This window comes from Numenius arquata, chromosome 16 (genome assembly GCF_964106895.1).
Source record: "Numenius arquata chromosome 16, bNumArq3.hap1.1, whole genome shotgun sequence".
NCBI classification, from domain to species: Eukaryota; Metazoa; Chordata; class Aves; order Charadriiformes; family Scolopacidae; genus Numenius; species Numenius arquata.
In genome coordinates this window covers 15,004,930-15,031,007 of record NC_133591.1, presented here as the reverse complement: position 1 = coordinate 15,031,007, position 26,078 = coordinate 15,004,930, and the positions used below count along the sequence as shown (strand labels likewise).

Sequence of the window (26,078 nt, the reverse complement as noted above, 5' to 3'; positions counted from 1 at the left end):
CATGCGCACTGCCCTCCCCTCCCCGCCCCCGGACTTGCGCCTGCGCCCGCCGTCGTCACTTCCGGCGCGCGTGCGCAGCCCCCGTTCTGCGGCCGCCATTTCGTCGTTGGCGGTGTCGGCCTCCTTTGGTCCTCACTCGTCTCGACACAGCAGCGGCTCCGGTGGGGAAGTGCTCCCCGCCCATCCCGAGGGAGCACCATGCCGGCCGGACCCGTGCAAGCCATGCCTCCGGCGCAGCCAGCGCCCCCCGCGGAGAGCAAACCGGTGCGGGCCGCGCTGAGGGGGCGGGAGGCCGCGCTGAGGCGGGGGGGGAGGCCGCGCTGGTGGGGAGGAGGTGCGGGCAAGCGGGGCTTACTGGGGCTTTTCGGTCTCTGGCTTCTTAGGCTTTCCTCCCTGGTTCTCTTCTGCCCTCCGCAGGAGCCTTTTCCCGAAATGGGAATACCGCTGCGGTGTGGCTCTCCTGACCGCACCTTCAGCAGCTTCGCGCAGCGGCATCAAGCCGGTGTAGGGAGCTGGTCTGACTGACAATCCTGGGTGATTTGGTGTAGCTGGTACAATTAAGAGGAAAACCGTAGCTTCACACACGCGCGCACACACATACATGCACAAAACCAAAACAAAAAAAAAAAAAACCAGTGGCTTTCATGCACAGAAGTGAGCAAGGCAACTCAGCATCGTGGTTAAATAAAAACATCTCTCAAGTGTGGTCTTGCCTTATCCTTCAGCTCCTCGAGATGATGCTGTTCAGAGGGAGTGGAAATGAAACCTAAAAACGTTCCTACTGCTTTTCTCTTAACGCATTTTAAGGTTGTAGTTGACCCAAGTGTCTTCTGCCTTGAAACCCCGTGGCTTTTACAGAGCTAGTAGCGTTACAGGTATTTTAAAATTTCCCTGACTGTCCTTATTAAGGTTATAAACGTTTCCCATAGACCTTCTCTTCTATAACAGCTTTTCTTGGTCAGGGTTACTTGTTGAGGAAAGAGGAGTGACATCTTTAGTGTCCTGCAAAGAGCAGCTTCTGGTCTTAGCGGAAAACAAAACCATCCACAGGGAGGGTTCTGGGACTTCGCAGTTTGGATCCTCCTATAACATCAGTGAGAAAAATGCCCGATAAGAGTTTCTTGCTACAAAACAGCTTTTGATGCAAACAGTAGGATTAAACACTATGTTTTATTTAATGTGGAGTTACTCACTCAGATTCTCGTTTCTTGCAGTCCCACAGGCCTCTAGGAATGTTCATAAATTCCCAGCCTGTTTCGCAATGCGGAGTTACAGCCGTTCCCCTACACTGCCTTTTGGCTCAGCTTTTATAAACCTACTGGAGGTCAAGGCTGAGATAGTAAAAATGCTGGGAGGGCTTGTTTTGCTTCCCATGGGGGGACCTTCCTCGTCGCCTTGCCATGCCCGCCCCTGCGGTGGGTGCCCTTGACAGGCTGACAAACATCGTCTCCCACCCTGAGAAGCTGCGGAATTCGTTTGTGGGACGGGTGATTCAGATCGTTAAGCCAGATCTTTGTGTCAGGAAAAATTCAATGAATTGTGAGCTGAGGAGGAGGATAAATGGTCCTCTGTGCTGTTTGGATTGCTGTTTATAATACTTAATTCTTACATGGCATTCACTAAGCACAGGATTGCAAAACAACTTGTTAAGGTCTCTTAGGATTGTTACTCCCAATGTAGATGAGGAAGTTGAGAGAGAAGGGAGAGGAATTTTCCTACTCAATCACCTGAAAATAAGCCTAGTCTGGGTTTGTGGCCTGCTGGGCTATTTTTCACCCCCTGATGCTGGTGTATAGCACATTACTCAGTATTATTTTAAGTTCCTTCTCTTGTTTTCAGCTTTGATGTGGGCTGTTTGAATTTAGTATCTTGACTGATTGCAAACACCACAATGAAAGATGTCTTTCTTACTGCACTACCACCTCTTCACCTCTTGAGTAGTGTCTCTAGTTGTGAGGCAGCAGTACAGGCGACTGTATATATGTGTATAAATACATTTTTATTACAGCCAGAAGAGGAACCAAAAGAGGAAGCAGCACCAGCCAAGCCTGTGGTAGGAATTATTTATCCTCCTCCAGAAGTCAGGAATATTGTGGACAAGACTGCCAGCTTCGTAGCCAGGTAAACGACACTGGTGTTGTCTCGTGTTTCCTGGGGTTTTCTCCTCTTCAGTGCTAATGTCTGTGCTGCTCCAGGAACTGAAGCAGGTCACAGTCCCATGACTGTACTTGAAGGATTGTAAGGATTGAGGGATTGAGTCTATACCAGTGAGACTGTGGAAAAGAAACAACAATAATCTACTTAAGAGGTGTAGGACACGCTTTGCTAGAAAAACTGTGGCAAAATCTATAGCGTGTGCTTGATAACCAGGTAGCAGCTCCTGTTGTGAATGATCTGAAGGGGAAACAAAATTCCAGGTAGAAAGAGAGCCTCATTAGAGGTGCTCCGTTGAGTGATGAAGCCAAAAGGAGTCATGACTGTGTTCTACAGTGTATGGACACATGGTAGGTGTTGAACTTTCTAGTACGAGGGTGCTCGCTTGCTTGGTGAGCCTTGAGGGTAAGTCCCATCCCCGCTTGTGCACAGCTTGGTGAGCCAGCGGCTGCGGTGTGTGTTCCTCCAAACTTCCGTCCTCTCTCCCTTCACAGCCAGAGGGAGAGAAGTGGGTTCCTCCAGAGCACAGTCTGAGCCTCTCTTAGGAGACATGAGCTGCCCGTGATGTGTATGGAATTTTTTTTCCCCTGTTGACTGTAGCAGATCGATTAGCATGAGTATAGATGTCAAATTTAGGGAAGGAGTCTTAAAGTTGAATAAATCTGACTCATTTGGATGTCTTCCATTTGCCTGCTGTCATCATTCTGCAAGTGCAAGCTGTTAGTGCTATGTAGGCCACCTTCCTCTGTTGTTTTTTAATCCTTAAGTATTTCTGGCACTCTTACTTTCATGTGAGGTCTCAGGGGGCCAGATCCTGCTCTTCCTGCAGTGTACAAGTAGCACAGAAGGTAAATACCCCTCAGCTGGCTGCGCGAATTCTTCACCTTCATGCCATCCAGGCAGGCTGAAAGCTGCATACTTTCACCTCGCTAAAACGGGGTGGTTGTTGCTGTGGGTTTAAGACAATTACTAAATGCTGCTCTAGTCAAAGACACTTTATTGTGTAACTCATCTCTAAAACGCTGCCAAGGAGCGCTCGTTTCCTCAGAGGATAAGGAAGGAGCTGTGTTTATCCTTTGGTATTGTAGAGGCCTCCTTTTGGAAGAGGCGGAGTGTCTAAACAAGACTTGGAGGCATCCAGAGAATATGAAGGGAAACATGCTACAGCAGCTCTTAAATCTCTCAAACTACCCTGAAATAAATGGTTGTACGTTTTGCACAGGAGGAATGGGTGTTACCTGAACTAAAACTTAGGGCTGTCCTAAATGCAACCCTCCGGTGTGGTCAATCCCTGCACAGGCTGGTGGTTACCTACTTTTTTCCATATGTGAACTTTCTGGGAAAAGTCTTAAAAGCTTGTTAATAGAGCAAATAAAATTTGCTAGTAGGTAACTTGTAAACTTCATCCAATAAATGGTGTCATCCAGTGAATCATTTTATGTTTCGGCGTAGCTAAATGAAATTGTGGAACACTTGTGAAAGTTTTTAACTCTTAAATATTCACTGTGAAGCGTTATAGATTAAATTAGGACAAATGCCTTTAACTTGCCTTGGTACAGCTGGCTGCTACGTTGGGTCTGAGTTTCTGAGAGAGGTAAACTCCTTCCATGTGGGAGAGAAAATTGTCTTCTGAGGGGCTGATGCATCAATAGATCTTACTGTGAAAGAGGCTGACGTGTACACTTCACTTGAAGCCGTTCGTCTAAACAATTTATCTTTTTTCTCACCAGAAATGGTCCAGAATTTGAAGCTCGAATTCGTCAGAATGAAATAAATAACCCTAAGTTCAATTTCTTGAACCCCAACGATCCTTACCATGCATACTACCGGCACAAAGTCAGCGAGTTCAAGGAGGGTAAAGCACAGGAGCCCTCGGCTGCTATTCCCAAGGTCATGCAACAGCAGCAAAGTGCTCAGCAGCAGCTTCCGCAGAAGGTAAGTGTTCCTTTTCACTCAGCTCAAAAACTTGGCTTCCGAGTGGTTGTGTCACATCCTGATCTTAAGGAGGAGGTCTGAAAGACAAGGCAAATAAAGGAGGTATTTCTACGTTTGCAAAAAAGACAGCATTGGGAGGCTTACAGTTTAGTGTCTGGGACTCAAATGTTGTGTGTGAAAGAGCCAATATATTGTTCTACTTGGTGTTTTTTAATTACGTTTAGTTGTGTATTGGCTGATACGGTGCTTACACTAGCGATGGCTCGGACTGTATAAGTTTAGGGCGCTAAAGACTCCTGCAAGTCTTTAAGAATCCCTTGGAGTTCAGTTTGGGCTTGTTGCGTCTACTGTTTTGTAGAAACATTTCCTTTTTTTCTGGTGGAAGGATCAACTTCCCCTTAAAATGTGGAGTACAAAATGTTGCTAGTCCTGTTTGGTTGTGCCTTTATACGTACTGGATGGGAAGAGGGCACTGACTGAATCCGAGTCTTTTCCATGCTTTGCACGGCTAACAGCCGTGCTGTGTGGTGTTGACAATCCCGGAGGATTATAGCAAAGTCCTGATAGTTTCCAGTTTTGTTAGCTGTTGGAGCAATGTGGTTTTTTTTTTACAGTAGGCCTAAATACAGATGTCCAGAAACATACTGTGGTACTAATTTTCCTCCTCCTTGCAGCTGCCAGGATACCTAGACTGATGCTTTTTTCCCGTAGCAGCTGATGGAAAAATGGGCTCTCCAAAGTTTTTGGTAACAATTTCTTTCTTCAGTCACTGAGCCATCTCTCTTCTGCTCCGCAGGTGCAGGCCCAGGTGATCCAGGAGACAGTGGTTCCTAAGGAGCCGCCTCCAGAGTTCGAGTTCATTGCGGATCCTCCCTCAATCTCGGCCTTTGACTTGGACGTGGTGAAGCTCACGGCGCAGTTTGTGGCTCGCAACGGGCGGCAGTTCTTGACCCAGCTGATGCAGAAAGAGCAGAGGAACTACCAGTTTGACTTCCTTCGCCCCCAGCACAGTCTCTTTAACTACTTCACTAAGCTGGTTGAACAGTACACAAAGGTACTCTTGGCGCTTTACCTGTCAAATTGATTCCTTCACCAGTGGTATTGATATTTGAAGACTACTGAAGCCCTGCAAAACAGCTAGACTGGAAATATGTGCAGGTCCAGGAGTCTGTCCTTGTAATCCTGCTCTTTAAGTAGAGCAGAGATCTCTTACATTGTGCAGCGCTGAACACAGTGGGCTGTTACTTAAATGTACCAGACACTATTGTAATAGAAGTAAAAATTGTGGTTTTTTTATATCTGGAGGGTAGTTAGAAGGCCAAGAGTGAATATTTTAAAGTGCAACTATGAGCAATAAGTATTAAGAGGGTGGCAATAGAATAAACGGGACGTAGCCCCAGGGCTCTGCTGATATTTTTATCAGTCTGGAAAGAGAACAGTTGCTTTTAAGGAGGTTTTAGCAAAAAGAATTGTCACCAACTGTCATGCAAAATATATTTCAGATCTTGATCCCGCCAAAAGGTTTGCTCCTCAAACTCAAGAAAGAGGCCGAAAATCCCAAGGAAGTCCTAGATCAGGTATTACACCAAAAATTCGCAAAACTGCTAAAGCATTTCAGTTATATTTTGAATTTTTTTTCCTCTGTGCGTGTTTCTGACTTATTGGCAGCAAATACAAATATACAAAGAATAAAATGGATGTGTCCCCTGTAGTCACTTGAGTACAGGGTACCCGTGCTTGCCTTTAAACCACCCACTGGTGTTCGTGTTGGGGGTGGTTTACTTGTGGCAGCGTTAGAGGCACAGATACTGCATAATATCCTTTCCAAAGTAGAATGTTTCCCTCTCAGATGACTTCACTGTGACATCTCAGTCGCTTACAGTCCTTCCAAGCTGTTCTTTATTACTTTGACTTCTGTCTTTGTCACAAAGACTGCTTTTGCTTTGGAAAGGTGACATTACAGGGGTGTACAAAGTGTCTAAATTCTTTGCTGGCTGTGAACCTTCAGAATTGTGATGTACCCAGACGGTTTGGTCTTGGCTCAAGAAGTCTGCAGGTCCAGCCTCAGAAAACAGCTTTACAAAGCTGGTACAGTACCTTCCTCAACAAGCAAACCCATAGTTTCTAAATGGAATAAAAATATTTCATTGTCATGCCAGACCTCTGAAGTAGGGCTTGTCTAAGTGCCCTGAAAGGGCTGGTAGAGTAAACTTCCAGATGCTGTAGAGATGACTGTGGTGTGTTTCTTGACTGACGGTTGGTGCTTGCTCTGCGTCTGCTTGTGCAGGTGTATTACAGAGTGGAGTGGGCAAAGTTCCAGGAGCGAGAGAGAAAGAAGGAAGAGGAGGAGAAGGAAAAGGAGCGTGTTGCCTATGCCCAGATTGATTGGCATGACTTCGTGGTGGTGGAAACAGTTGACTTTCAACCCAATGAGCAAGGTACTGAAGTGTTGTAACCTCTATGAAACTGCTCCTTTTGAGTAGACACCGTGTCCTGAAATGCCATTTTTGACAGACCTTGGGTTTTACAGCTGCATATCCTTCAAAGGTTAAGGGGAAAGCCTCCCAGTGAGAGTATGCAGGGCTGCTGCTTTTCTGGAATTGATAATATTCTCCTTGCAGAAACTCCAGGACTGCACTAGTGTCCACTTTTTTTCCCACCAGGGCAGCAGAACTTGTCCCACTTTCTAGTTGGTGCTTTCACCCCTAACTACCTTCACGTGTCACGCTGATGTTGGTCTGTACAGACTCCATCCGTTCCCTTCTATATTCCTTGGCTCCCAGGAGATTTTGATGCCACTGCTTTGTAAAGAAACTGCTTTTCATTGAAGAAACTGGTATTTGTGTGTTGAACAACGGAATGGGATAAAGAAACAGAAGCTCTCTTTTCTCTGTTTTAGGGAATTTCCCTCCTCCCACCACTCCAGAAGAGTTGGGAGCTCGAATCCTGATCCAGGAGCGTTATGAGAAGTTTGGGGAAAGTGAGGAGGTAGAGATGGAGGTGGAGTCAGACGAGGAAGATGAAAAGCAAGAGAAGACAGATGAGCCCCCAGCCCAGCTGGATCAGGACACACAAGTGCAGGATATGGACGAGGTAACTGGCCAACACAATCAGCATTGCTTTTGTTTCATAATGTTTGTGTGATTTGTGATTCTTTTCATTTTCACTCTAAGCTGTTCCTCAGTTTCTTGAGGAAATGAGATTTCTTTCTGATGGAATTTCAAAACCTATTTCTTCTGAAATATGGTATTTTTAATGTTTTCCATGACAATACAATTTCCAACAGAGAAATTCAGTAATTTTGTCATCTAATGTGTGGATTTTACATTTCTGTCATCAAGCCTTTTGGACTTTCTTCTGCACAGTGTGGAACACTATAAAAGATGACTCATTTTAGACTCTTCCTCTGCCCACTCTTTGTAAGCTCTTTTTCTGATAACGAGGAACAAGAGCGTGGTTAACCGTAAGCCCCTGCTTGCCGCGCTGTGGTAATGTGGAAGCTTGGGAGTACGTGCTTCCTCTTCTGGGTCCGCTGAATTTCTGAGCCATAATTATCCAGAGGAACCACTCTATTACAGATGTCCAGAGGCAAAATAGCTCCGTTGCTTCGAAGCTGCATAATCAGTTCTTCCAGCGCTGCATAGGATTCTTATGCCTTTCTCAAATCTTGTGTGAGGATATTTGTCTGCTGGAACCTGGTTATGATTATTTTATTTATTTATTTTTTAATAAGGGTTCAGATGATGAAGATGAAGGTCAGAAGGTTCCTCCTCCTCCAGAAACCCCGATGCCACCACCTCTTCCTCCCACACCAGATCAGGTCATTGTGCGGAAAGATTACGATCCCAAAGGTAAATCAGGCTGGTGAAGAATAACTTTATTTCTTCCTGAATAATCACCAAAAGCATTTATTTCTAGGCTGCATCCTCCAATGTGTTCTTAACTGTGGTTTTCTTTTTCTAGCCTCAAAACCATTACCACCCGCCCCAGCTCCAGATGAGTATCTTGTTTCCCCCATCACGGGAGAGAAAATTCCTGCCAGTAAAATGCAAGAACACATGCGCATTGGTCTCCTGGATCCTCGATGGCTGGAGCAGCGGGATCGATCCATCCGTGAAAAGCAGAGCGATGATGAGGTCTATGCCCCAGGTCAGCTCGAGCATCTGACGTAGCTTGCAAAAACCAGTTTCTGGATGAGTTCTGTGAACTCCAAGCACTCCCCCTCACTCCCCCAGGTCCCACCGATAAGGACCATCTTAAATGTAGCTTTCTGTACGATGTCCTTAGTGTACTGGTTGCATGGATACACTTGTCATAAGTACATTGAAGCCTTTCTAGAAAGTTAAAGGCAAAGAACATCAGCTGCTGTTGACCAGCCATCAGTTGCAGTCTCTTTTTAGAAAGAGCAGCACTTGGCCATTACGTACCAAACAGTTTAGAGATAGTTAACAGGGCCTTGATCATGTTGGACTTTGAGATAAGAATTTCTCTTTTTGCTTGCAGGTTTGGATATTGAAAGCAGCTTGAAGCAGCTGGCAGAGCGCCGTACTGATATCTTTGGTGTAGAAGAGACTGCCATTGGTAAAAAGATCGGTGAAGAAGAAATCCAGAAACCGGAGGAAAAGGTAGCGTGGAAACTGTTTTGTGTTTGGTTTTTGGTTTGTTTTTGTTTTTTTAAACAGGCTCCTGTAATATTATGAATGCTCAGAGAGACAGGAGTCTTTTGAACTTTGTTCTTCCTGTAAAGCTGCTCTCTTGATTTATTTGCAGCTCACATTGCAGTCTGGACAGGCTGGAGTTATTCTGATTTATTTTATCCTCTCAGGTGACCTGGGATGGCCACTCAGGCAGCATGGCCCGCACACAACAGGCTGCTCAGGCCAATATTACTCTCCAAGAGCAAATTGAAGCTATCCATAAGGCCAAGGGACTGGTGCCAGAAGATGACAGCAAGGAGAAGATTGGACCCAGCAAACCCAATGAAATGCCTCAGCCACCACCTCCTTCCTCGGCATCAAATCCCCCTGCGAGTGCTCAGCCTATCACATCTGTCCCTCGTCCACCCACAGTGAGTGTCTGGGCTTCCAAAAGCAAATTGCTGTGACTGTAGTTAAATAGAAGGGACTCCTGATCAAGTTCAAGGGTTATAGCAGCAGGGCACTGGCCTAGAAGCAGATTTTTGTGTGAAGTTTATGGTGCAAGAGTCGTGTGGCCACATCAGAGGAACCCTATTGAACTTGCTGTTAAAAATCGAAAATAAGACATAGGTGGAGTTTTTTCTGTCCTTAGAGGTACCAAAAAGACTTGATCAGCTGGGCAGAGGAAGAACCTGGGCAGTGAGATCTTGGAGGAAGGTACGGCTAACAAAGGAATGGGTGGGGGCCTTTTATTAGGTGTAAAAGGCATGATGCAGAACAAAAGTAGCTGCAGGTAAGAAACGTTCACGGGTGACTCACTGCCCAGTGTTCCTGCCCCAGGGGCTCTGCTGCCTTTCTTTGAAATAGCTCCTTTTCCAAGATTGCTAAGTGGTGAGGGAAGGAAAAGCCCTTTAATCTGTTAATGAGGCTTCTGTGCCTGTTTACAGGCAGCTTGGGCTGGCCATACGGTGGGCTCCCGACGGTTCCCAGCGAGTCTTTAGCCAGCAGAGCCCCGTGGTGTGTTTTCCTGGTTACTTTAATCAAGATTGTGAACAGCACCTCAATGTACTTGCTGAGAAAAATTACCTTCTCTCTCCAGATGCCCCCTCCCGTCCGTGCCGCTGTTGTTTCCGCAGTTCCGGTCATGCCTCGTCCCCCGATGACATCCGTGGTCCGTTTGCCTCCGGGATCGGTCATAGCCACCCCCATGCCACCAATAATCCATACCCCGCGCATCAACGTGGTCCCCATGCCGCCCTCTGCTCCCCCCATCATGACCCCTCGCCCGCCTCCCATGATAGTACCCACAGGTCAGTAACTTACCCTCTTTCATGTTAATTGTCTGCTAAGTCCTGTATAAATGGGGCTTGAGCTTTTGATCCTCTTTGCCTTTTGTGCCTTGTGTGTAACTGGGATTGCAGACCCGAAGTCCCATCATTGGGGTGTTCGATAGCACTTAACCTAGCAATACAGTATGGCTTTTGGGCTCAGAACTCCTCCTGCAGCAGGAAATAGAATTCTGTCTCACCCATGCTATGTCTGTGTCCCCGGGAGCCTGCCCAGGTGACGATTTAGAATCCACACTGCTTTCCAGGAAGGACCAGAGCGAAGAAGAGCCACCAGCACCTCACTGGCTGTTACAGCTTGTTACAGAACTTGCGGCTGTGGGAGGAAAAGCTGTTGTCTGGCCCCTTTCCTTGTAGCGGCTTCATAGTATTGGGTGCTTTTAAGTTGGAAAGCACGATGTAAAAAACAATTCTTCCCTTTCTTTTTCCATTTTCAATGGAGGTGCTGGCACCACTGCGTGCCAAACTGAGAGCACTTTCTTTTTTTTTTTATAAGATCTGCAGGAAGCTCTTGTGCCACTTGTCTTTTCCTGGACTGTTTCCCAATATAAAAGATCTCCTACCGTTTGAAGTTTGCATCTTGCTGTTGGTTGTGGTAACTTCCTCCATGTATCATGGCATTTATTTTCAGCCCTTACTGGTCTGCTAAAAGAGTTGTTGTGTGAGGGAGTGCCTGCTATTTACTCGCTGGGTGACTGCAGGTTGTGTTGTGTCTCCCCGTTCCCTTTCAGCGTTCGTTCCTGCACCTCCCGTGGCTCCGGTTCCCTCCCCGGCACCCATGCCTCCTGTCCACCCCCCGCCACCCATGGAGGACGAGCCAGTCTCAAAGAAACTGAAGAGCGAAGACAGCCTGATCCCCGAGGAGGAGTTTCTGCGCAGGAACAAGGTACGTGTGGGGCTGGTGGCTTGTTGAGAAGCACCCAGGGCCCTGATGCCACTGGGCCGGGTGTCACACCAGCTCCCTCCCCCAAGGGGAGCTGATGGGCAGGAGAACTTCGCAAGAGAGTCACTCCGAGGTGGCTCCTTCCCACTCCCATTCCTGAGCAAACTGAACTGGTTTATATTTTACTGGAAAGAGCAACACAGCACTGCATGCAGACGCAGAGTAAGTCTGCTGTAATTAAGGGCAGCGAGAGGTGGGTTTATAGTACTGTAAAGAAGAACTAATGCTGCTAATAAGCTTTTAAGCAGAGGACTGCTAAGCTGGAGAGGCAAGGAGATTTAATATATCGGTGTCAGCGGGATGGTATGGTGATGTGGGACATTCCGTAACAGCATGAACTCAGTGTTAGATTGAATTCCTTCCCGAGGAGTGCCATCAGTGCGTTGAGTTTTCAGTCCTTTAAGGCTGTACGGTTTTCCTGGCCGTCTGCACAGAGCTGTCTCCCCTTTAATGCTTCGTATGTCCACTCTGGAATACTGTGAATGCGTGTGGTGCTTGGTGAGCGGCACGCACAAAGGAGGGACTAATAAGAGAAATCCATCTAAATGTTTTATTTTGGTAGCAGTGAAACGACTTTCTCAGTGTTGATGGAAATACATTTCTGTGTGTTGACTGAGAAGCTGAGATACATGGCTAGTTTTGGAAATAAATAACTTGTCTGCCGCTGTGTGTTTATAAATAATTTGTCTGCCGCTCTCTTATCACAGTCCTGAGTCTCCTTGCCTGTAAGAGACGTTATCTTTGTTTCCTCTAGGGTCCGGTCACGGTCAAAGTCCAGGTTCCCAACATGCAGGACAAGACGGAATGGAAGCTAAACGGCCAAGTGTTGGTGTTCACCCTGCCGCTCTCGGACCAGGCATGTAGCTCATTAACCTTGCCTCTTGCCCTTGTTTTGCTGCTGAGTTTCTTCCCTTTGTGAACAGCAGTTGACCTGCGTGGCAGGAGCTGTAAAACTCTGGATGTCCCCACACTGCGGCCTCTTGCGCAGCGGGGCTGGGGGAGCAGTGCTGCCCATCTGTACGGTGGGGAAAAATGCCCTGAGCAAGCTTTTTGCTTCTCCTTAGGTGTCTGTTATAAAGGTTAAGATCCACGAGGCCACGGGGATGCCGGCTGGGAAACAGAAGCTGCAGTATGAGGTGGGTATAAGCCCTTCACATCATCTTCATTGCTTCAGGGCTTTCTCACACCCAAACTGACTTTATACAAGAAGAAGTTGTGAGGTACCTACTGAGGTACTGGGAGGAGCAGGGGGGATGTTTATCCTGTCTGTACATCACTCTTGGGTACAGAACAGCACGCTGTTACAGCAGGACAGGCCTTTAATAGGTGGCATCAGTGGATCTTCATGTTGTCACTGCTGCAGATGAGTCCTCTCAGCTTCATGGCTTTCTCTGAAATCGGCCTATTATTTTATCAGGGGGTTTTGATGTGGAAATGCAGTAGCCATGTGTCACGTGTGCTCTGGAAGATGGGCGAGAGTACCTTGAATCCAAAACACAGAAGGGAAGGGATCTCTCTCTCTTCCTTGTGAGACTGGAGCTGTTAAAAAGGCACCGTTCCTTTTTAATAACTTGTTCCCAGTCATGCGTGTGCAGAGGCAGAACCTGCTGCCTAAGCAGTGAACTTTGGGCACTTACCTCCTCGGAGCTCATCTGCGGGCAGATAATGTGTTAACCCTTAGCGAGAAAGGAAGCTTCACTGATTTTTTTTTTTTTATTTTTTTTTAAGGGAAAATAAATACCCAGCTCCTCCAGTGCCCGCCTTCTGAGACACTGGGATCTCTGGGGTTTTTCAAAGCCAGCAGCATTCTGTTGTCCCCCTGTTCTGAGAGCAGGGCCAGGAGGGCGCCATCGGTGTTCCCACCTGTGGGAAGGGAGCACTAAGATTTCTGCTCTGACTGGGTTTGGTTTTTCCTTTTTTCCTCCCCTCAGGGCATCTTCATCAAGGATTCTAACTCCCTGGCGTATTACAACATGACAAGCGGCTCTCTCATTCACCTGGCCCTCAAAGAAAGAGGCGGCAGGAAGAAGTAGGAGCCGTGGAGCCCGGAGACGGGACATGGCTGCGTTGCCACTTGTGTGACCCCAACCCTTCGAATCCTCCAGCCTTTTAGGGACTACTGCCACCGCCTGCCTGCTCCGATTTGACAAGAGGGACTCTGAACCCCGTGGCTGGTGGGAGGGGGGGAGTTGGTAGAGCCCTGAAATGTGTAAATGTAGTGTCCTAGTGCGTAATCGCAGCAGTGTGTTAGTGATCCGTGCTTTGCTCGAATGCTGGCTCCCTCAAATTCCCTGGGGAAGTGACATGGAGGTCATGCCCGGCTTAGTTTAGATCCATCTTTGAGGGATTTACACTGACCAAGACCATCGTCTGGCTGGCTGCAGTGCTTGCTGCTTCCTTTAACCTGTTTTAATTGAAAACTTACTTATTAAGCCCCTTGTTCTTTCTCTGATCTATCCGCAAGAGCCTCTCGCCCTGACCCTGACTTGGAAATTTACCCTCCCCGTGAGCCTCCGGGGCTGTTCCCGGCGATAACGGAGCTCTGGGTCCCTGCGCTGAAGGGCTTCGTGCTGCTCCTGTACAGCCTGAGAGTTGTTTAATAAACAGGCGGCTCCGTGCGGGATTGTCTGCCCCGGCTCCTCTTCCTCCTGTTTTGAGAGTGGTTTTTGGTGGAGCTGGACCTGGCTTCGGAGCACTCAGGTGGCGGGGAGATACGTTGGGATTTTGTGATTGAAGCCATTTACTATAGGAAATCCTGTTAATTTTCTAGGAAAGGCTTCAAGAAAAGGGGTTTGTTTGATTTTTTTTTTTTGATTATTCCTGTTCCCTTGCTCAGAGCGAAGTCCATGGACAGAGATGTGGGTGCCGAGGGAGAGGTGGGTGTCTGTGATTTGGGTCCTTCTGTTTTTCTTTTGGGGCAGCCCAAAGCCATGGATTTATTAATATAATATATATTTTTTTTTTTTTTAGCGGTGGTCAGGCATTACGGGAACATCCTGTTTACGGAGAGAGGGATGGAGTGGGAGGGAAGAGCCGGCATCCTCCCCCCTCCCTTGTGGCAGAGGGAAGGTGGCTGGCGCTGGCCCAGCCCAGGTGGCCGGTGGTCCCTCTCGGCCACGGTGGCCAGCTGCTGCCTCTGCCAGATGTGCCCACGTGTCACCTGTCCCTGCTGCTGTTTGGGAGGACGGTTCCCTGCGGGGAGGGTGCCAGAACGACTTCCCTTTTGCTTTTAAAAAGTAGATGATTGGTACAACCGGATCTTGTTGGAGATGTCCCAGCTTGTGGCAGGGGCGTTGGATGAGGTGACCTTTAAAGGTCCCTCCCCATCCAAACCCTTCTATGATTCTACAGTCTTGGAGAAAACAAAACCAGGCACCGAGTGGTGTTTTCCAGAACTTTCTTGGCAGTTTGTTGGTTTTTTGGTGTTTTTTTTTTTTTTTTTTTTAATCAGCTCTGAAATGGAGAAGTCATGGTTTTGCATCCGGTGCGGGGCCCAAACGTGATGGGACTGGGCTTAAGATCAGCCAGTTGTTCCTCTCCAGCTGTGCTCAGTGCGGGGAGCCTCCCCGGAGCCCCCCAGTCCCACCAGTGTCCCCCTCAATCCCTGGCTGAGCGCTGGGGGGGGCATTTATACCCCAACCCCTTCTGTCGGGGCTGAGCCAGAAAGGAAACCCGCCAGAAATACCTCGTGTGGAGCCTCGTCCGCCCCTTTCCATCTAAATATTAGGGATAAATGTCTGTATCCAGCACAAAACTGCCGCTGCCGGAGCCTTCCCCTGCAGCGGGGAGGACCCGCAGGGCCGGAGCTGCCGGAAAAATCTGGAAAAGGGTTGAGTTGGTGCTGAATTGAGTGAGTTTTGGGTCCTTTTGGTACCCGGCAGCTCTGGAGAGGGAGCCTGGGAGCGGTGGGAAGCGGCTGGAGGAGGGATGGAGCCCAGCGGGATTCACCCCGGGCAGGTCCCAGCGGGTCCCCTGCCGTCACCCAGAGCCTCGTCCATCCTTCTGCACTTTGTACCAGTTGGACCAGTCTGGGCTGAAGGCTGGGTGGAACCTGGGTGACAGCGGGGTGCTTGTGGGGGAGGGGCTGGGGTCCCTGGGCTTGGGGTTACTGCCCTTGCCAAGGAGCAACATTCCCAAGGGGGAACGGATCCTCCCACTGCCCCGTCCCAGTATGTGCCCAGTTCAGCTCCAGTGCTGTCCTAGCATTGCCCTCCTGCAGTCCCAGTATGTACACGTCCAGCCAGCCTGGAGTCCCAGTGCCATCACAGGGCCTTCCCGGTACAGCCCCAGTGCCATCACAGGGACCCCTCGGTGCGATCCCAGTGCCATCACAGGGACCCCTCGGTGCGATCCCAGTACAGCCCCAGTGCCTCCCCAGTGGGCTCAGCCCGGTCCCAGTCCCACCGCCGGTCCTGGCCCCGCCCCTCGGCTCACGTAGCCCCGCCCCCTCGCTGGCACTGCCGTGGGCAGGGTCAAGCCCTGACAGACAGCTCCCTCCCGGCCGCTTGACCAATCCCCTCCCGCGCCGGGCGGGTTCCCCGCCGCTCTCCGCTCATCTGATTGGCAGGAGGTCCACTCCCGCCCAATAGCGTGGCGGCGCGGGGGCGTGGTCGGGAAGAGGGGGCGTGGCCGCCGCCGTGGCCGCGGCATGGAGGAGCGGCCGGGCCGCCGCTGAGCCGCGCCGCCGCCATGGCCAAGAGCCGCGGGGGCGGCGGGCCCGGCTCGCCCGGCAGCCGTCACCACAGCCTGGCCGGCACCCGCGAGAGCCTGGCCGAGCCGGGCTGCGACGAGCTCAGCTCCCTCGGCTCCGACTCCGAGGTGAACGGCGGCGGCCCTGAGGAACGGCGCGTCGACAAGTTCGGCTTCATCGTGGGCAGCCGCAGCGCCGAGGGGCCGTGAGTGGGGCCGGGGGGGGCCGGGGAACCGCCCGGGGGAGGCCGCCAGCCGCCCCTCGGCCATCTGTGGGGCGGGGAGCGGCTCATCCCGCCCCGGGATTTGGGGCGGGGGGGGGGGGATGTCCTGCGGCGGGCCCGACGCTGGGCCCCGGGCGGGTGCTGGTGGCCGGGCCCCGGCCTTTCAGCATCGGCCCCGGGTGAGGGAGAGCCCCGAAGGCTGTTCCAGCTGCCCCCCGTCTCTCCCGTCCCCGTGGGCAGCGGGAGGAGTGGCCGAGAGCGCGGCCTCCTCGCCCCCGCTGGGGTCTGGCTGTCTCCGGGCCTCTTCTCCCCCCGGCCCGGCGTTCCGGAGGATTTTTGGCCGCCGTGGAACGGGGGAGGCCAGGCCGTTGTTCGGTGGCCTGCCAAGGGAACCGGTAGCCGTTGGCGAGGAGGCGTGGGCCGGCCGCCCTCGGCGGAGGAAGCCCTGTGAGGAAGCGGGGCCAGCAGAGATGGGCCGCGGGCAACCCCGGGGCCAGGCCAGCCCAGCCCAAGGTGCTGGGCCCCGGGGTGGTGCCCGCACCCAGGAATGTGCTCCGGGCTGCCGGTGAGCGGGTTCCACTGCCTGTTTGGTGTTTGCCTTCCTGGCCGTGGTTTGGCAGTGACGCCCGGAGAGCACAGCGGGGACGATGGGTGGCAGCCCGCTCCCCTCCGGCTGGGACGTTGCTCGGAGCAGGTTCCCCTCCGTGCCCTGCTCTCGGGTGGGCCCCGTGCCTCAGTTTCCCCGTCTACGAGGAGCACACCATTCACCCCTCGCAAGCCCGTGGGCGTCACTCGGCTACTCTGCGGGAAGAGAAGGCTCCGGAGGTTTGATTGCCGGGCAAGGTGCATCGCTCTGGGTGATAAACCCTGTCCTTGCCCGTTGGGCTCACAGCTCGGCAGCGGGGTGGCCTCTCCTGCCCGGGGTGCTGCACCCTGTCCTGGCCACACGCCACTTTTTGGGGACACTTTGCCGTTGTCCCTATGGCTGTCCCTGGGTGCTTGGGATGGATGTCCCTGTCCCTGGGGCTCAGCAGGCAGTGGCTCCCGGTGCTGGAGATGAGCGCGGGTGCTGACAGCGGTCACTGGGGACAGAGCCTTCCTCCTGTGCCCTGCAGATGCGCTGGGGCCCAATCCTGCTCTCCTCCAGGGCTTTTATCCGCTCTCCATCTGTCTAGGAGTGGATAAACGGGAGTGCATGGCCTCTTTCTGTGGCTAGCAGAGTTGGGGTCCCTCTGGGTTTTGGGGAGGGCCAGTCGGATATCCCAGCATCTGCGGAGGGTCTGGGGACACCAGGAAGGGCTGAGCTGTGGGGCTGTCACCCACAGTGTGGATGTGGAAGAGCATCTCCTTGCCTCCCAGGCTGGGCTGCCCCCACCCCGTCCTTCCCTGCTTCAGCCATCTGAAACGCCCCTGGTCCTTGCTCTGTGCCCGCTGCCAAGCAGCCATCAGCTGGTAACGGCTTCCAGTCTGGGCTGGCCGGGCTCCAGCAGGCCCGCGGCCAGCTCCTCTATCCAACGTCCAGCGCTCCCGAGCTTCCCACGCCTCAGAGAGCCCCAGCTCCTCCGGCAGCCCAGGCTCCCCGGCTCGGGGCCAGCGCTCCCTCCATCCCCGTGCCGGTCTGCGCTCCCTCCGTCCCTGTGCCATGCCAGCCAGGGGGCTGCCGGCCAAGCCCAGCCAGCGCTGGGGAGGGTGGGGTGGCCTCACCGAGCAGAGAGGATCCCTTCGGAGAAGGTTTGCTCTCCGAAACAATCGCGCTCGGCCCCGTCTGACCCGCCGTGGTGGGTGGGACGCGGTGGGGAAGGGCTGGGCAGGGAACAGGGCAGCGCTGCCAGCTGGATGCGGCCGTGGGCTCTCCGTACAGCTTGTTTTCCGGCTCCTAACACGGAGAGGTCTGGGAGGAGGTAGGGTCTGTGTGTCCTGCAGCGGGGCTGGGTGCTCTGTACCTCCCCAAGGGATGCTCGGCACCTGGACCACTAGAAAGGACGTGGCTGCTCCTGGGATTGGCGTGGCCGCGGGGCAGTGCAAAGCTGAGCCCGGGAAAACATCGGGTCTGCTGAAGTTGGTCCTTCTTCACTGGTGGCTTGAAGGAGCTTCTGCTCTCCCCGGGATGCGCACACCCAGGGCCTGGCCGAGCTGCATGTCACTTTGTCTCCTCGCTGATGAAGAGCAGAGGTGCCCAAAGGGGTTGGAGGCGGCAGCGTTGGCTCCCCCCTCTCCGGCTTTGGTGTCTCGGCACGGCAGGGTTAAATCGGATTCCCCGGCTCGGCTGAGCCCTTGCTGGAAAACACTCCCCTCCCTCCTGAGGGACCCTCGGCTGGGCTCGGCGCCGGGCCTGGAGCAGGGCCAGGCTTTTGGGGTGCGAGCATGATTGGGGCCGTGCAGATGACATGATGCTTATGGCCTCAGCTTTCTCGGTCTGCAGCCAGCCCCCACGGGGCGGGGGGCGGGGGATCGGACCTTGCTCAGCTTAGCTCATGGCTCTGGCCAGGCTCCCCGGTTCCTCGCCTTGTTGGCGTGCCCCCACTCTCAGGGCACGGGTCCCCAGGGATCCTTGGGCACACGGTGGTTGCAGCGCAGGCTGCTCCCCAGAGGTTTTGAATGGCCGGGGAGCTGGGGCTGCGCTGGTGCGGTGATTTCACGGGTGGTGAGTGCTTCCGGCAGCGCCGAGCAGCTGCTGAAACGCCACCGCCCTCGAGCATGTCCCAGCCTGGCTCTGTGCTGGCGGGGGGGCGCCACCAGCCAGCCGTGGGGCCGCCCAGGGTGCTGGAGGGGACGGGGTAGGTTCTGAGGTGCCAGGAGGGCTCGGCACCATGCTGACCGGGCTCTTCCCGCATCCCGCAGGCTGGAGGAGGTGCCCTTGGAGGTGCTACGGCAGCGGGAGTCCAAGTGGCTGGACATGCTCAACAACTGGGACAAGTGGATGGCCAAAAAACACAAGAAGGTAAGTGTTGTCCCTCCCCCGGGGCTTGTCCCCAGGGCAGCTGTGCAGGCGAGGGGAGGTACAGCGGTGTCCCCTCGAGGCTTTGGGGCAGGCTGCGTGTCACCAGGTCCCCACAGACAGACAGTGTTGCCTTTGGATGATGCTGTTGGCTTGAGTGGGCTGTTTCCTCCCTGAGATGCTTCTGTTGTAGGAGAGAAGCTGGAGCTCGGAGTTGGGGCTGAGCCTGCGGTCCCCGAGCCAGCCTGCTCCTGCTCCCGTCTGCTCCCCGCCGGGCTGGAGCCTTCCTAGGGCTTCTTTGGCTGCCTGCAGGCAGCCATGGGAATTGTTCGGTCATGGAAACTTCTGTTCTGAGCATCTTGTAGACCAAAAAAAGCTCCGGGTAGGAAATGTTTGAGCCTGATGTGCTCGACTCTGGTCTGTGAGCTGGGGTCCCCAGGGGACTCACAGTGGCGTGTGCTGGGTGGCTCCGTGGCTTGGTCCGTTGGTGCTCCCTGGCCTCCTGAGTCTGCGAACGAGGCAGGGATGGGATGCAACAAGCCTTGGGTTGCTGCTGTGTATCTGCTGGAAGCAGTGAGGCTGCTGGCAAGGGTCAGCCAAGCCTGAGAGTGGCCAAAGGGCCTCCTCCTCCTCCTCTTCCTCCCTCTGGCTGGCAGAGCCTCCTGGCACCGCTCTGTGTGCTGTGCTCCCGGAGTGCCGTCCCCGCTTGCTGCCTGGTGAACGATGTAGGAATCCCTCATCCGTTTCTTGGCTGCTCGCAAAGGATTTGGGAGAGCTCTTTGGGACGCGGCAGGCGGGCGCTTTGTTCTGCGGGCGGTTTCCGCTGCTCTCCAGCCGTGCCGCAGCGTGGCCTCCGGGCGCGGGTGAATGCTCCGGCAGACGGATGGCTGGCAGAGGAGCTCCCTCGTGCTTGGGCTGAGCTCCTGGGGATCTCCGTGGGGCTGATGTGCTGTATAGTCTGTCTTGCAGCAAAAAATCCATGCTCGGAGCCTCTGAGGTCTGCTCCAGAGAGCTGCTCTGTGCCCGGAGCTCCAGGGCTGCTCGGGGAAGGGTGCCAGGGCTGGCCTCAGACGCTGTCGACCATCCCGGCTCTGGCAGGAGCCTGGCTGCTTTGGTACGGGGCCACGCCACGTGGCTCAGGCCCTGCTGCTTCAGAGGAGCTCCCCATGCTGCTGAAAAACCCCGGTACTTTTCTGGCTGCCTCGCCGGGGTTGGCTGATGGCCCGGGGATCTCTTGGGCCGGCTCCTGCCGGGCTCTCTCACACCTGCACTGCTCCGGCATCCTGAAAATCTCCCTCCCTCACCCGCCTGGCTCCGATCCCAGCGGAGCCGCAGCCCCGTGTCCTTCGTGGCGCCGAGCCGTGCCGTACCATCGCCCCGTGCCGGTCCTTGCCCTTTCCAGCCAGACTGAAGGAGGGCAGACGCGTGGGCAGCTCCCACTGCTCTCCAAGGATGGGCACGCTCCCACTGCTCTTTGCTTTCAGCATCCCAGGTGTGCTCCCTGTCCTGGGAAGGGCACAGTGGGATCCCAGGAGCCGGGTACCCCCAGCTCGAGGGCGATGGCAGGACCCCGTACAGAGCCAAGGGGATGAGCTGCTCAGCTGCTTGACCCCAGCCGCGCTGATCCTGGCCAGCTGGAGGGGCTGCCGAACCGAAACCCAGCAAGGCGGCTTCCTTCCTGGCAGCTTAGCCAGCAGGAAAGGGAGCCGGCTCGAAAAGGGAGCTGTCAGCAGCAGCAAAGCCGCCCGCAGCCACCCCTGGGCATCGCCCGCCGCGTTTCCTGCGAGCACAAAGACCTCGCAGGGCTCAGGACCTGCCCGGGTAAACAACCAGTGCTGCGGCGAGGGAGCAGCAAACCCTCCTGGGGACACGGCGTTGCCACCGCACTGGGCTGGGCTGCTTGGAAGCACAACCGCCTGCTCCTGAGTTATGCTGGCAAACAGGGAAAAGGAGCTTGGGGAGGCCCAGGGAGGCTTTGGGAGCTGTCGGCTGCGGCTCGCAGAGCCCTGGCACGTCTCCAGCACTTGGCATGTGCCACCCAAGTGGGGAAATGAGGCCGTGCTGGGTTTTTCCAGGACTTTATGTGGGGTAACTGTGCTGAAAGCACTGGTCTCGTGTGCCCTGGCCGAGGACTGCGGGGAGATGGTGCTGCCATTTCCCCCGGAGCTGGAGCGGGATGTGGGGGGGTCTCTAGTCGTGGTCCCCGTGGGGCGCTGGCAGCGGCAGGGTTAAGCCAGCTGGGCTCCCTGCTGCGGGGTGGGTACCAGAGGTCACTGCCTCGCCTGGACTTTGGTCTTGGCTGGTGCCCTGTGCCAAGGAAGCTGGGGGCCAGCTGTGGGCACGGAGCCGGCCTCGGGAGCCAGCCATGCATGGAGCCGCTCTTCTGCCCGGGGTGAGCTGGCAGGAAGGCTGAGCCCCACTCGGCAGGGTGTTCTCCCTGCTCTCCATGGCCCCATGGGCAAGCAGGAGGGCTGTCCTGGGGGCCAGAGAGCCCTCCCCTGTGTCCCCAGTGGGAGGGAGCCACCCGTTCCCTGCCTTGGCTCCAGTGTTTGCCTTTCCAGCTCACACCAGGATCCTGCTTTGAGGCAGAGCCAGGCTTGTTTGGAGCTGTTTGGAAGCCACAAAGCCTTGGCCGGGCTCCTGGCAGCCGTCTGCAGCTCCCTCGTGCTGGTGTAGCTCTGCCTGGTGTGTTAAGGGCAACGCTGGGGAGAAGGGGGTGAGCAGACCCCTCCTGAAACCCTCAGGGATGCAGCTCCCCACGCTCTCCTGTAGGTCTGTGCGATGCCAGCCACCATCAGGGGACGTGTGGCTGGGCACCCTGTCCCCACGGGGGCAGGGACACATCCCCTTGTACAGGGAGGCAGCAAGGGACCAGTGGTACTGGGCCTGGCTCCTGTCTTGCCCCAGGGGCCTCTCTGCCCCCTGCCGCTCTGCTGTATCCCCCCCTGTGACGGCTGTGTCTCTCCCCACAGATCCGGCTGCGATGCCAGAAGGGGATCCCGCCCTCGCTGCGGGGCCGAGCCTGGCAGTACCTCTCTGGGAGCAAGGTCAAGCTGGAGCAGAACACGAACAAGTTTGATGTGAGTGGCTGCTGGGGACCCTCCTGCACCACTGGGGAGGGGGTGCTGGTAGAGGGGGGGCAGTGCCGGGATGGCGTCTGCTCCCTCCAGGGCTGGGGTGTCTTTTGGGGTCCCAGATCCTGCTCCCTGTTCCTTCTGGGGGCGGGGAGAGGAGGGTGGAGGGGGCTAGTGTCCCAGCCGTGATGGGGCTCATGTTCGGGGCAGAGCCAGGTCCAGCCCCGTGGCTGCTCCGCTGGCTCCCTTGGGCTCGTTGCATCCCCCAAGTGTCAGTGTGGGGTGTTGCTCACCTCAACCCTCTGCTCCCCAGGAACTGGATGTCCTCCCAGGGGACCCGAAGTGGCTGGATGTGATTGAGCGGGATCTCCATCGGCAGTTCCCCTTCCACGAGATGTTCGTCTCACGCGGAGGCCACGGGTAAGTGGAGCTGCTGCCTGTCCGGTCCTCAGCAGCCACCAGGCTGGACCAGCTCCATGGTGTGGGCACTGTCTATCCTGGCTCAGAGCCACACTCGTCCCCTGCAGTGTCCCCACTGTCCTTAAGCCCCACCAGCTCGCAGAGCATCCAGAAAACGGGATGGCTTCCCAGGAGCTTGGTGTGTGGGTCGCAGCTGGCACCAGCTCCAACACACAGCGGGGTGGGAGTTGCCGTGGCAGGAGGGTGGAGGGAGGAGGTGGCCGGCTGTAGCCTCCATTTCTCCAGGAAAATGCTGTTCCCCACGTTTCGGGGAGCATCTGTGCCGTTGTGTTTGCAGCTGGGTCCCTGCCTGGCCATGGCGCGCCCTGAGCCAGCATCCCTGGGAGATGGTTGGTTCCCCGTCTCACCTCTCAGATCCAGGCAGGATGGGGCCTCCATGGGCAGAGCTTCCCAAAGCAGAGCCATGATTATCATGTCCCATAGCCCTGTGTTTGTGTGGGAGAAGGGTCCCAGCTCGACTTGGGCTCGTGGGGAAAGAGCGGTGGCCAGTGGCCGGCCCGCGGTGCTGGATCACCAAGTGCCGGTTTGATCAGCGGGGGAGGCTGCGGGGCTGTGTCTGTGCCCTCTCTCCACCTCTCCCTCCCGGGGGTGTCTCCGCAGGCAGCAGGACCTGTTTCGGGTGTTGAAGGCGTACACGCTGTACCGCCCCGAGGAGGGCTACTGCCAGGCCCAGGCCCCCATCGCCGCTGTCCTGCTCATGCACATGCCAGCCGAGGTACGAGCATGCGGGGAGACCCAGTGGCCACAAAGCTGGGGCCAGCAGGAGGCTGTGGGTGGCTTCGGGGTGGTGCTTGGCTCCACCCATTTACCCCCAGATCTCGGCTGGTGCAGGGAGGAACCCCTCGCCCCGGCTGTTCTTGCCTCCTCCTTCCCGCTCCTTTGGTCCCCGGGAGCAGAGTGGGGGCTGCAGGGACGTCCCCTGGGGACCCCCGGGTGCTCACTCACCCCCTGTCCCTTGGCTTGCAGCAAGCGTTCTGGTGCCTGGTGCAGATCTGCGAGAAGTACCTCCCCGGCTACTACAGCGAGAAGCTGGTGAGTGCTGGCCCGTGGTGGCAGGGACCTGTGATGTCTCCAAGCCTAAAGCTCCCCCAGCTCCTCACCCCAGAGAAATAACAGAGCTTGGGGAAATTCTGGGTGCTCCCACGCTCTCCATGTTGTACTAGGAGCCCCAGGAGTCGGAGATGGGGGGGCTCAGCGTAGCTTTGCTGCTGGTGTCTGTGGAGCACAGCTCTGCTCCCGCAGCCAGGTCTGGAGGGTGGGCTGCTCCTCCGCTGGGGACGGGCAGTGGGGAGCTGATCCGGGGGCGCTTGATGCTCTCCCTGCAGGAGGCCATTCAGCTGGACGGACAGATCCTCTTCTCGCTGCTGCACAAGGTCTCACCCGTGGCCTACAAGCACCTGAGCAAGCAGAAGATCGACCCCATCCTCTACATGACGGAGTGGTTCATGTGCGCCTTCTCCCGCACGCTGCCCTGGAGCTCCGTCCTGCGCGTCTGGGACATGTTCTTCTGCGAAGGTAGAAGCTCCCCACCATCCTCCTCTTCCTCCTGGGGTGACCAGCTGCAGCCCCCACGGCATGTGGACATCACTCGGGGCTGCAGCAGGAGCATGTGGGAGTCATTGTAGGGCAGGTTTGGGGCAACCCCATGCCTGGGATGGAGACTGGGCTGTTTTCCTGGGGGTTAGGGGGCACCTGCATCCCAAATCCATCCTCTTGCACATCCTAACTCCTAGCAGGACTGAGACCTGGTGCTGCCTCACGGCATCTGAGGGACATGGTGGCAGTGTCACCCTGTCTTGCCTGGCACTCACTGCCTCGCCTCTCCCCTTGCAGGAGTGAAGATCATTTTCCGGGTGGGCCTCGTGCTGCTCAAACACACCCTGGGCTCCTCGGACAAGCTCAAGTCCTGCCAGGGCCAGTACGAGACCATGGAGAGGCTGAGGGCCCTCAGCCCCAAGATCATGCAGGAGACCTTCCTGGTGCAGGAGGTGAGGTGCTGGGGAGAGTCCGGGGGGCCCCCAGTGCTCCCCAGTTGGCCACGCTGCTGGACTGAGCTGCCCACGGGTGGGCAGAGGGGGTGGCCCCCAAATGGTTTGGATTTGGAGGTGCCTCTGCCCTGGGGGACCCTGACCCACTGTTTGGGGTGCAGAGCTGGCCCCGGGTGGCTCTGTCACTGTCGGGGAGATGCTGATGGCATGAATCTGTCCCCACAGGTCATCGAGCTGCCGGTGACGGAGCGTCAGATTGAGCGGGAGCACCTGATCCAGCTGAAGAAGTGGCGGGAGACGCACGGGGAGCTGCAGTGCAAGTCCCCCCCGCGCCTGCACGGCGCCAAGGCCATCAGTGAGGCTGAGCCCCCCACCCGCAAGGCGCTGGAGCCCGTCCCCTCCATCATCGTGCCCCCCGGGCCAGCCCCCGTGCCCAAGGCCCGCAAGAGCAAGGAGAAGAGCCGAGAAAAGAGCCCGGCTGGCCCTGCCAATGGCCCCGGGGCCGAGGGCAACGGGGCGCCCGGCTCAGCCCGGGAGCTGCTGCACCCCCAGGTCTCCCCCCACCACCAGTCCAAGGAGAGCCTGAGCTCCCGGGAGAGCGAGGACACGTACTTGTAGGGCCGGCGTGGGGCTGGGTCCGCACCCCGGGCAGCTGGGCTGCGCACGGACCCGGGCTCAAGGACATTGCTGGGGGCTGTGCAGGGACCCGGGGCGCCAGGGGGGACACGGGCTAGAGGGATGGGGACATGCTGGCCGGTGTGGCTGCGTGGGGACACCGTGGTCCTCGTGTGCAGGGGCGGGCTCGAAGCTGGGGGGCATCCGTGGGGCCATGGCCAGGTGTTGGTGACCAAAGGGGACACCGTCAGTCTGCGCTGGGTGCCCACCCCGGCAGGGTGCTGGCACCACGAGCGGTGGGAGCCCTGGCAGGGAGTGGCTGAGCCACCCAAGCTCCCCCCACAATGGCCAGGGGGGGTCCGGGCTGCCCCGTGGGCCCTTCTCCCTGTCCCAGAGCCCCTTGACCCGCCGCCCCCGGCGTCCCTCCCACGGCCCCCACCCCTCTCCCACCCTGTGCTGGCCAGGAAGACCCAGGCCCAGTGGCGCAGGGAGACTGGGGGTATGTGAGGAGCTGGGGGAGGCCCTTACCCCCCTTCACCCCCCCCTTTATCTAGCGAGGATATATCAAGCTGTAGCCCTATATGTAGTACCCAATTACCTACTCACTGAGCCTATTTATTATTCCTCCGTGGCAGTAACCGTCGCAGGACAGGGACCCAGGTTGGGAGCTGCAGTGGGATGTGATGCCAGACCACAACCGTGGAGCTAAAGCCCCCCCCCTCCCTGGGCTCCCCATGGCTTGGGGGGGGTGGAGCGTTCACCCTGCTGGGGGTCTCTCCGCCCCTGCCACCCACCCCAGGCCCCGGCGGAGGTGAGATGGGGTGGGCGAGCGACTGGGTGCTCCCAAGTTGTGGGGTCCCTTCTCTCCCTCCCTGCCCTCCCCAAGGGCCGGGGGGTGGCTTTGTAAAATAAAGTGGGGGGAAAAAAAACGGTTTTGTACAAAGGGGTAAATAAAGCAGGATTGTGTAAAGGCGCAGCGCCTGTGGCTCCCCCCATGTCTTCCCGTCACCCCTTGGGTGTGGGTGGTAAAGGGTGGCACGGGGTCTTAGAGCGGT

General features: G+C 55.8%; 2 protein-coding genes across 3 annotated transcripts; both read left to right on the top strand.

Annotated features, from left to right (window-relative positions):
• The first annotated feature begins 72 nt into the window (after positions 1-72).
• On the top strand, positions 73-13,660 carry SF3A1 (splicing factor 3a subunit 1). Its single transcript, XM_074159901.1, has 16 exons — positions 73-264; positions 2,009-2,121; positions 3,885-4,089; positions 4,886-5,143; positions 5,592-5,666; positions 6,377-6,527; positions 6,989-7,182; positions 7,823-7,940; positions 8,053-8,238; positions 8,593-8,714; positions 8,915-9,157; positions 9,826-10,036; positions 10,804-10,958; positions 11,770-11,871; positions 12,080-12,151; positions 12,947-13,660. Exons 1-16 carry the CDS (start codon positions 199-201, stop codon positions 13,046-13,048), a joined length of 2,373 nt encoding a protein of 790 aa, XP_074016002.1. The 5' UTR covers positions 73-198; the 3' UTR covers positions 13,049-13,660.
• A 1,995-nt stretch (positions 13,661-15,655) lies between these two features.
• Positions 15,656-25,998, top strand: TBC1D10A (TBC1 domain family member 10A). 2 transcript variants are annotated; one of them, XM_074159543.1, is made up of 9 exons: positions 15,656-15,910; positions 18,770-18,869; positions 21,839-21,946; positions 22,254-22,360; positions 23,021-23,135; positions 23,387-23,452; positions 23,746-23,935; positions 24,254-24,408; positions 24,634-25,998. In XM_074159543.1, exons 1-9 carry the CDS (start codon positions 15,705-15,707, stop codon positions 25,024-25,026), a joined length of 1,440 nt encoding a protein of 479 aa, XP_074015644.1. In that variant the 5' UTR covers positions 15,656-15,704; the 3' UTR covers positions 25,027-25,998. The 2 variants fall into 2 exon arrangements, with proteins under 2 accessions (XP_074015644.1, XP_074015643.1); XM_074159542.1 differs by having other exon boundaries at positions 15,705-15,913; positions 18,755-18,869.
• The last annotated feature ends 80 nt before the right edge of the window (positions 25,999-26,078 follow it).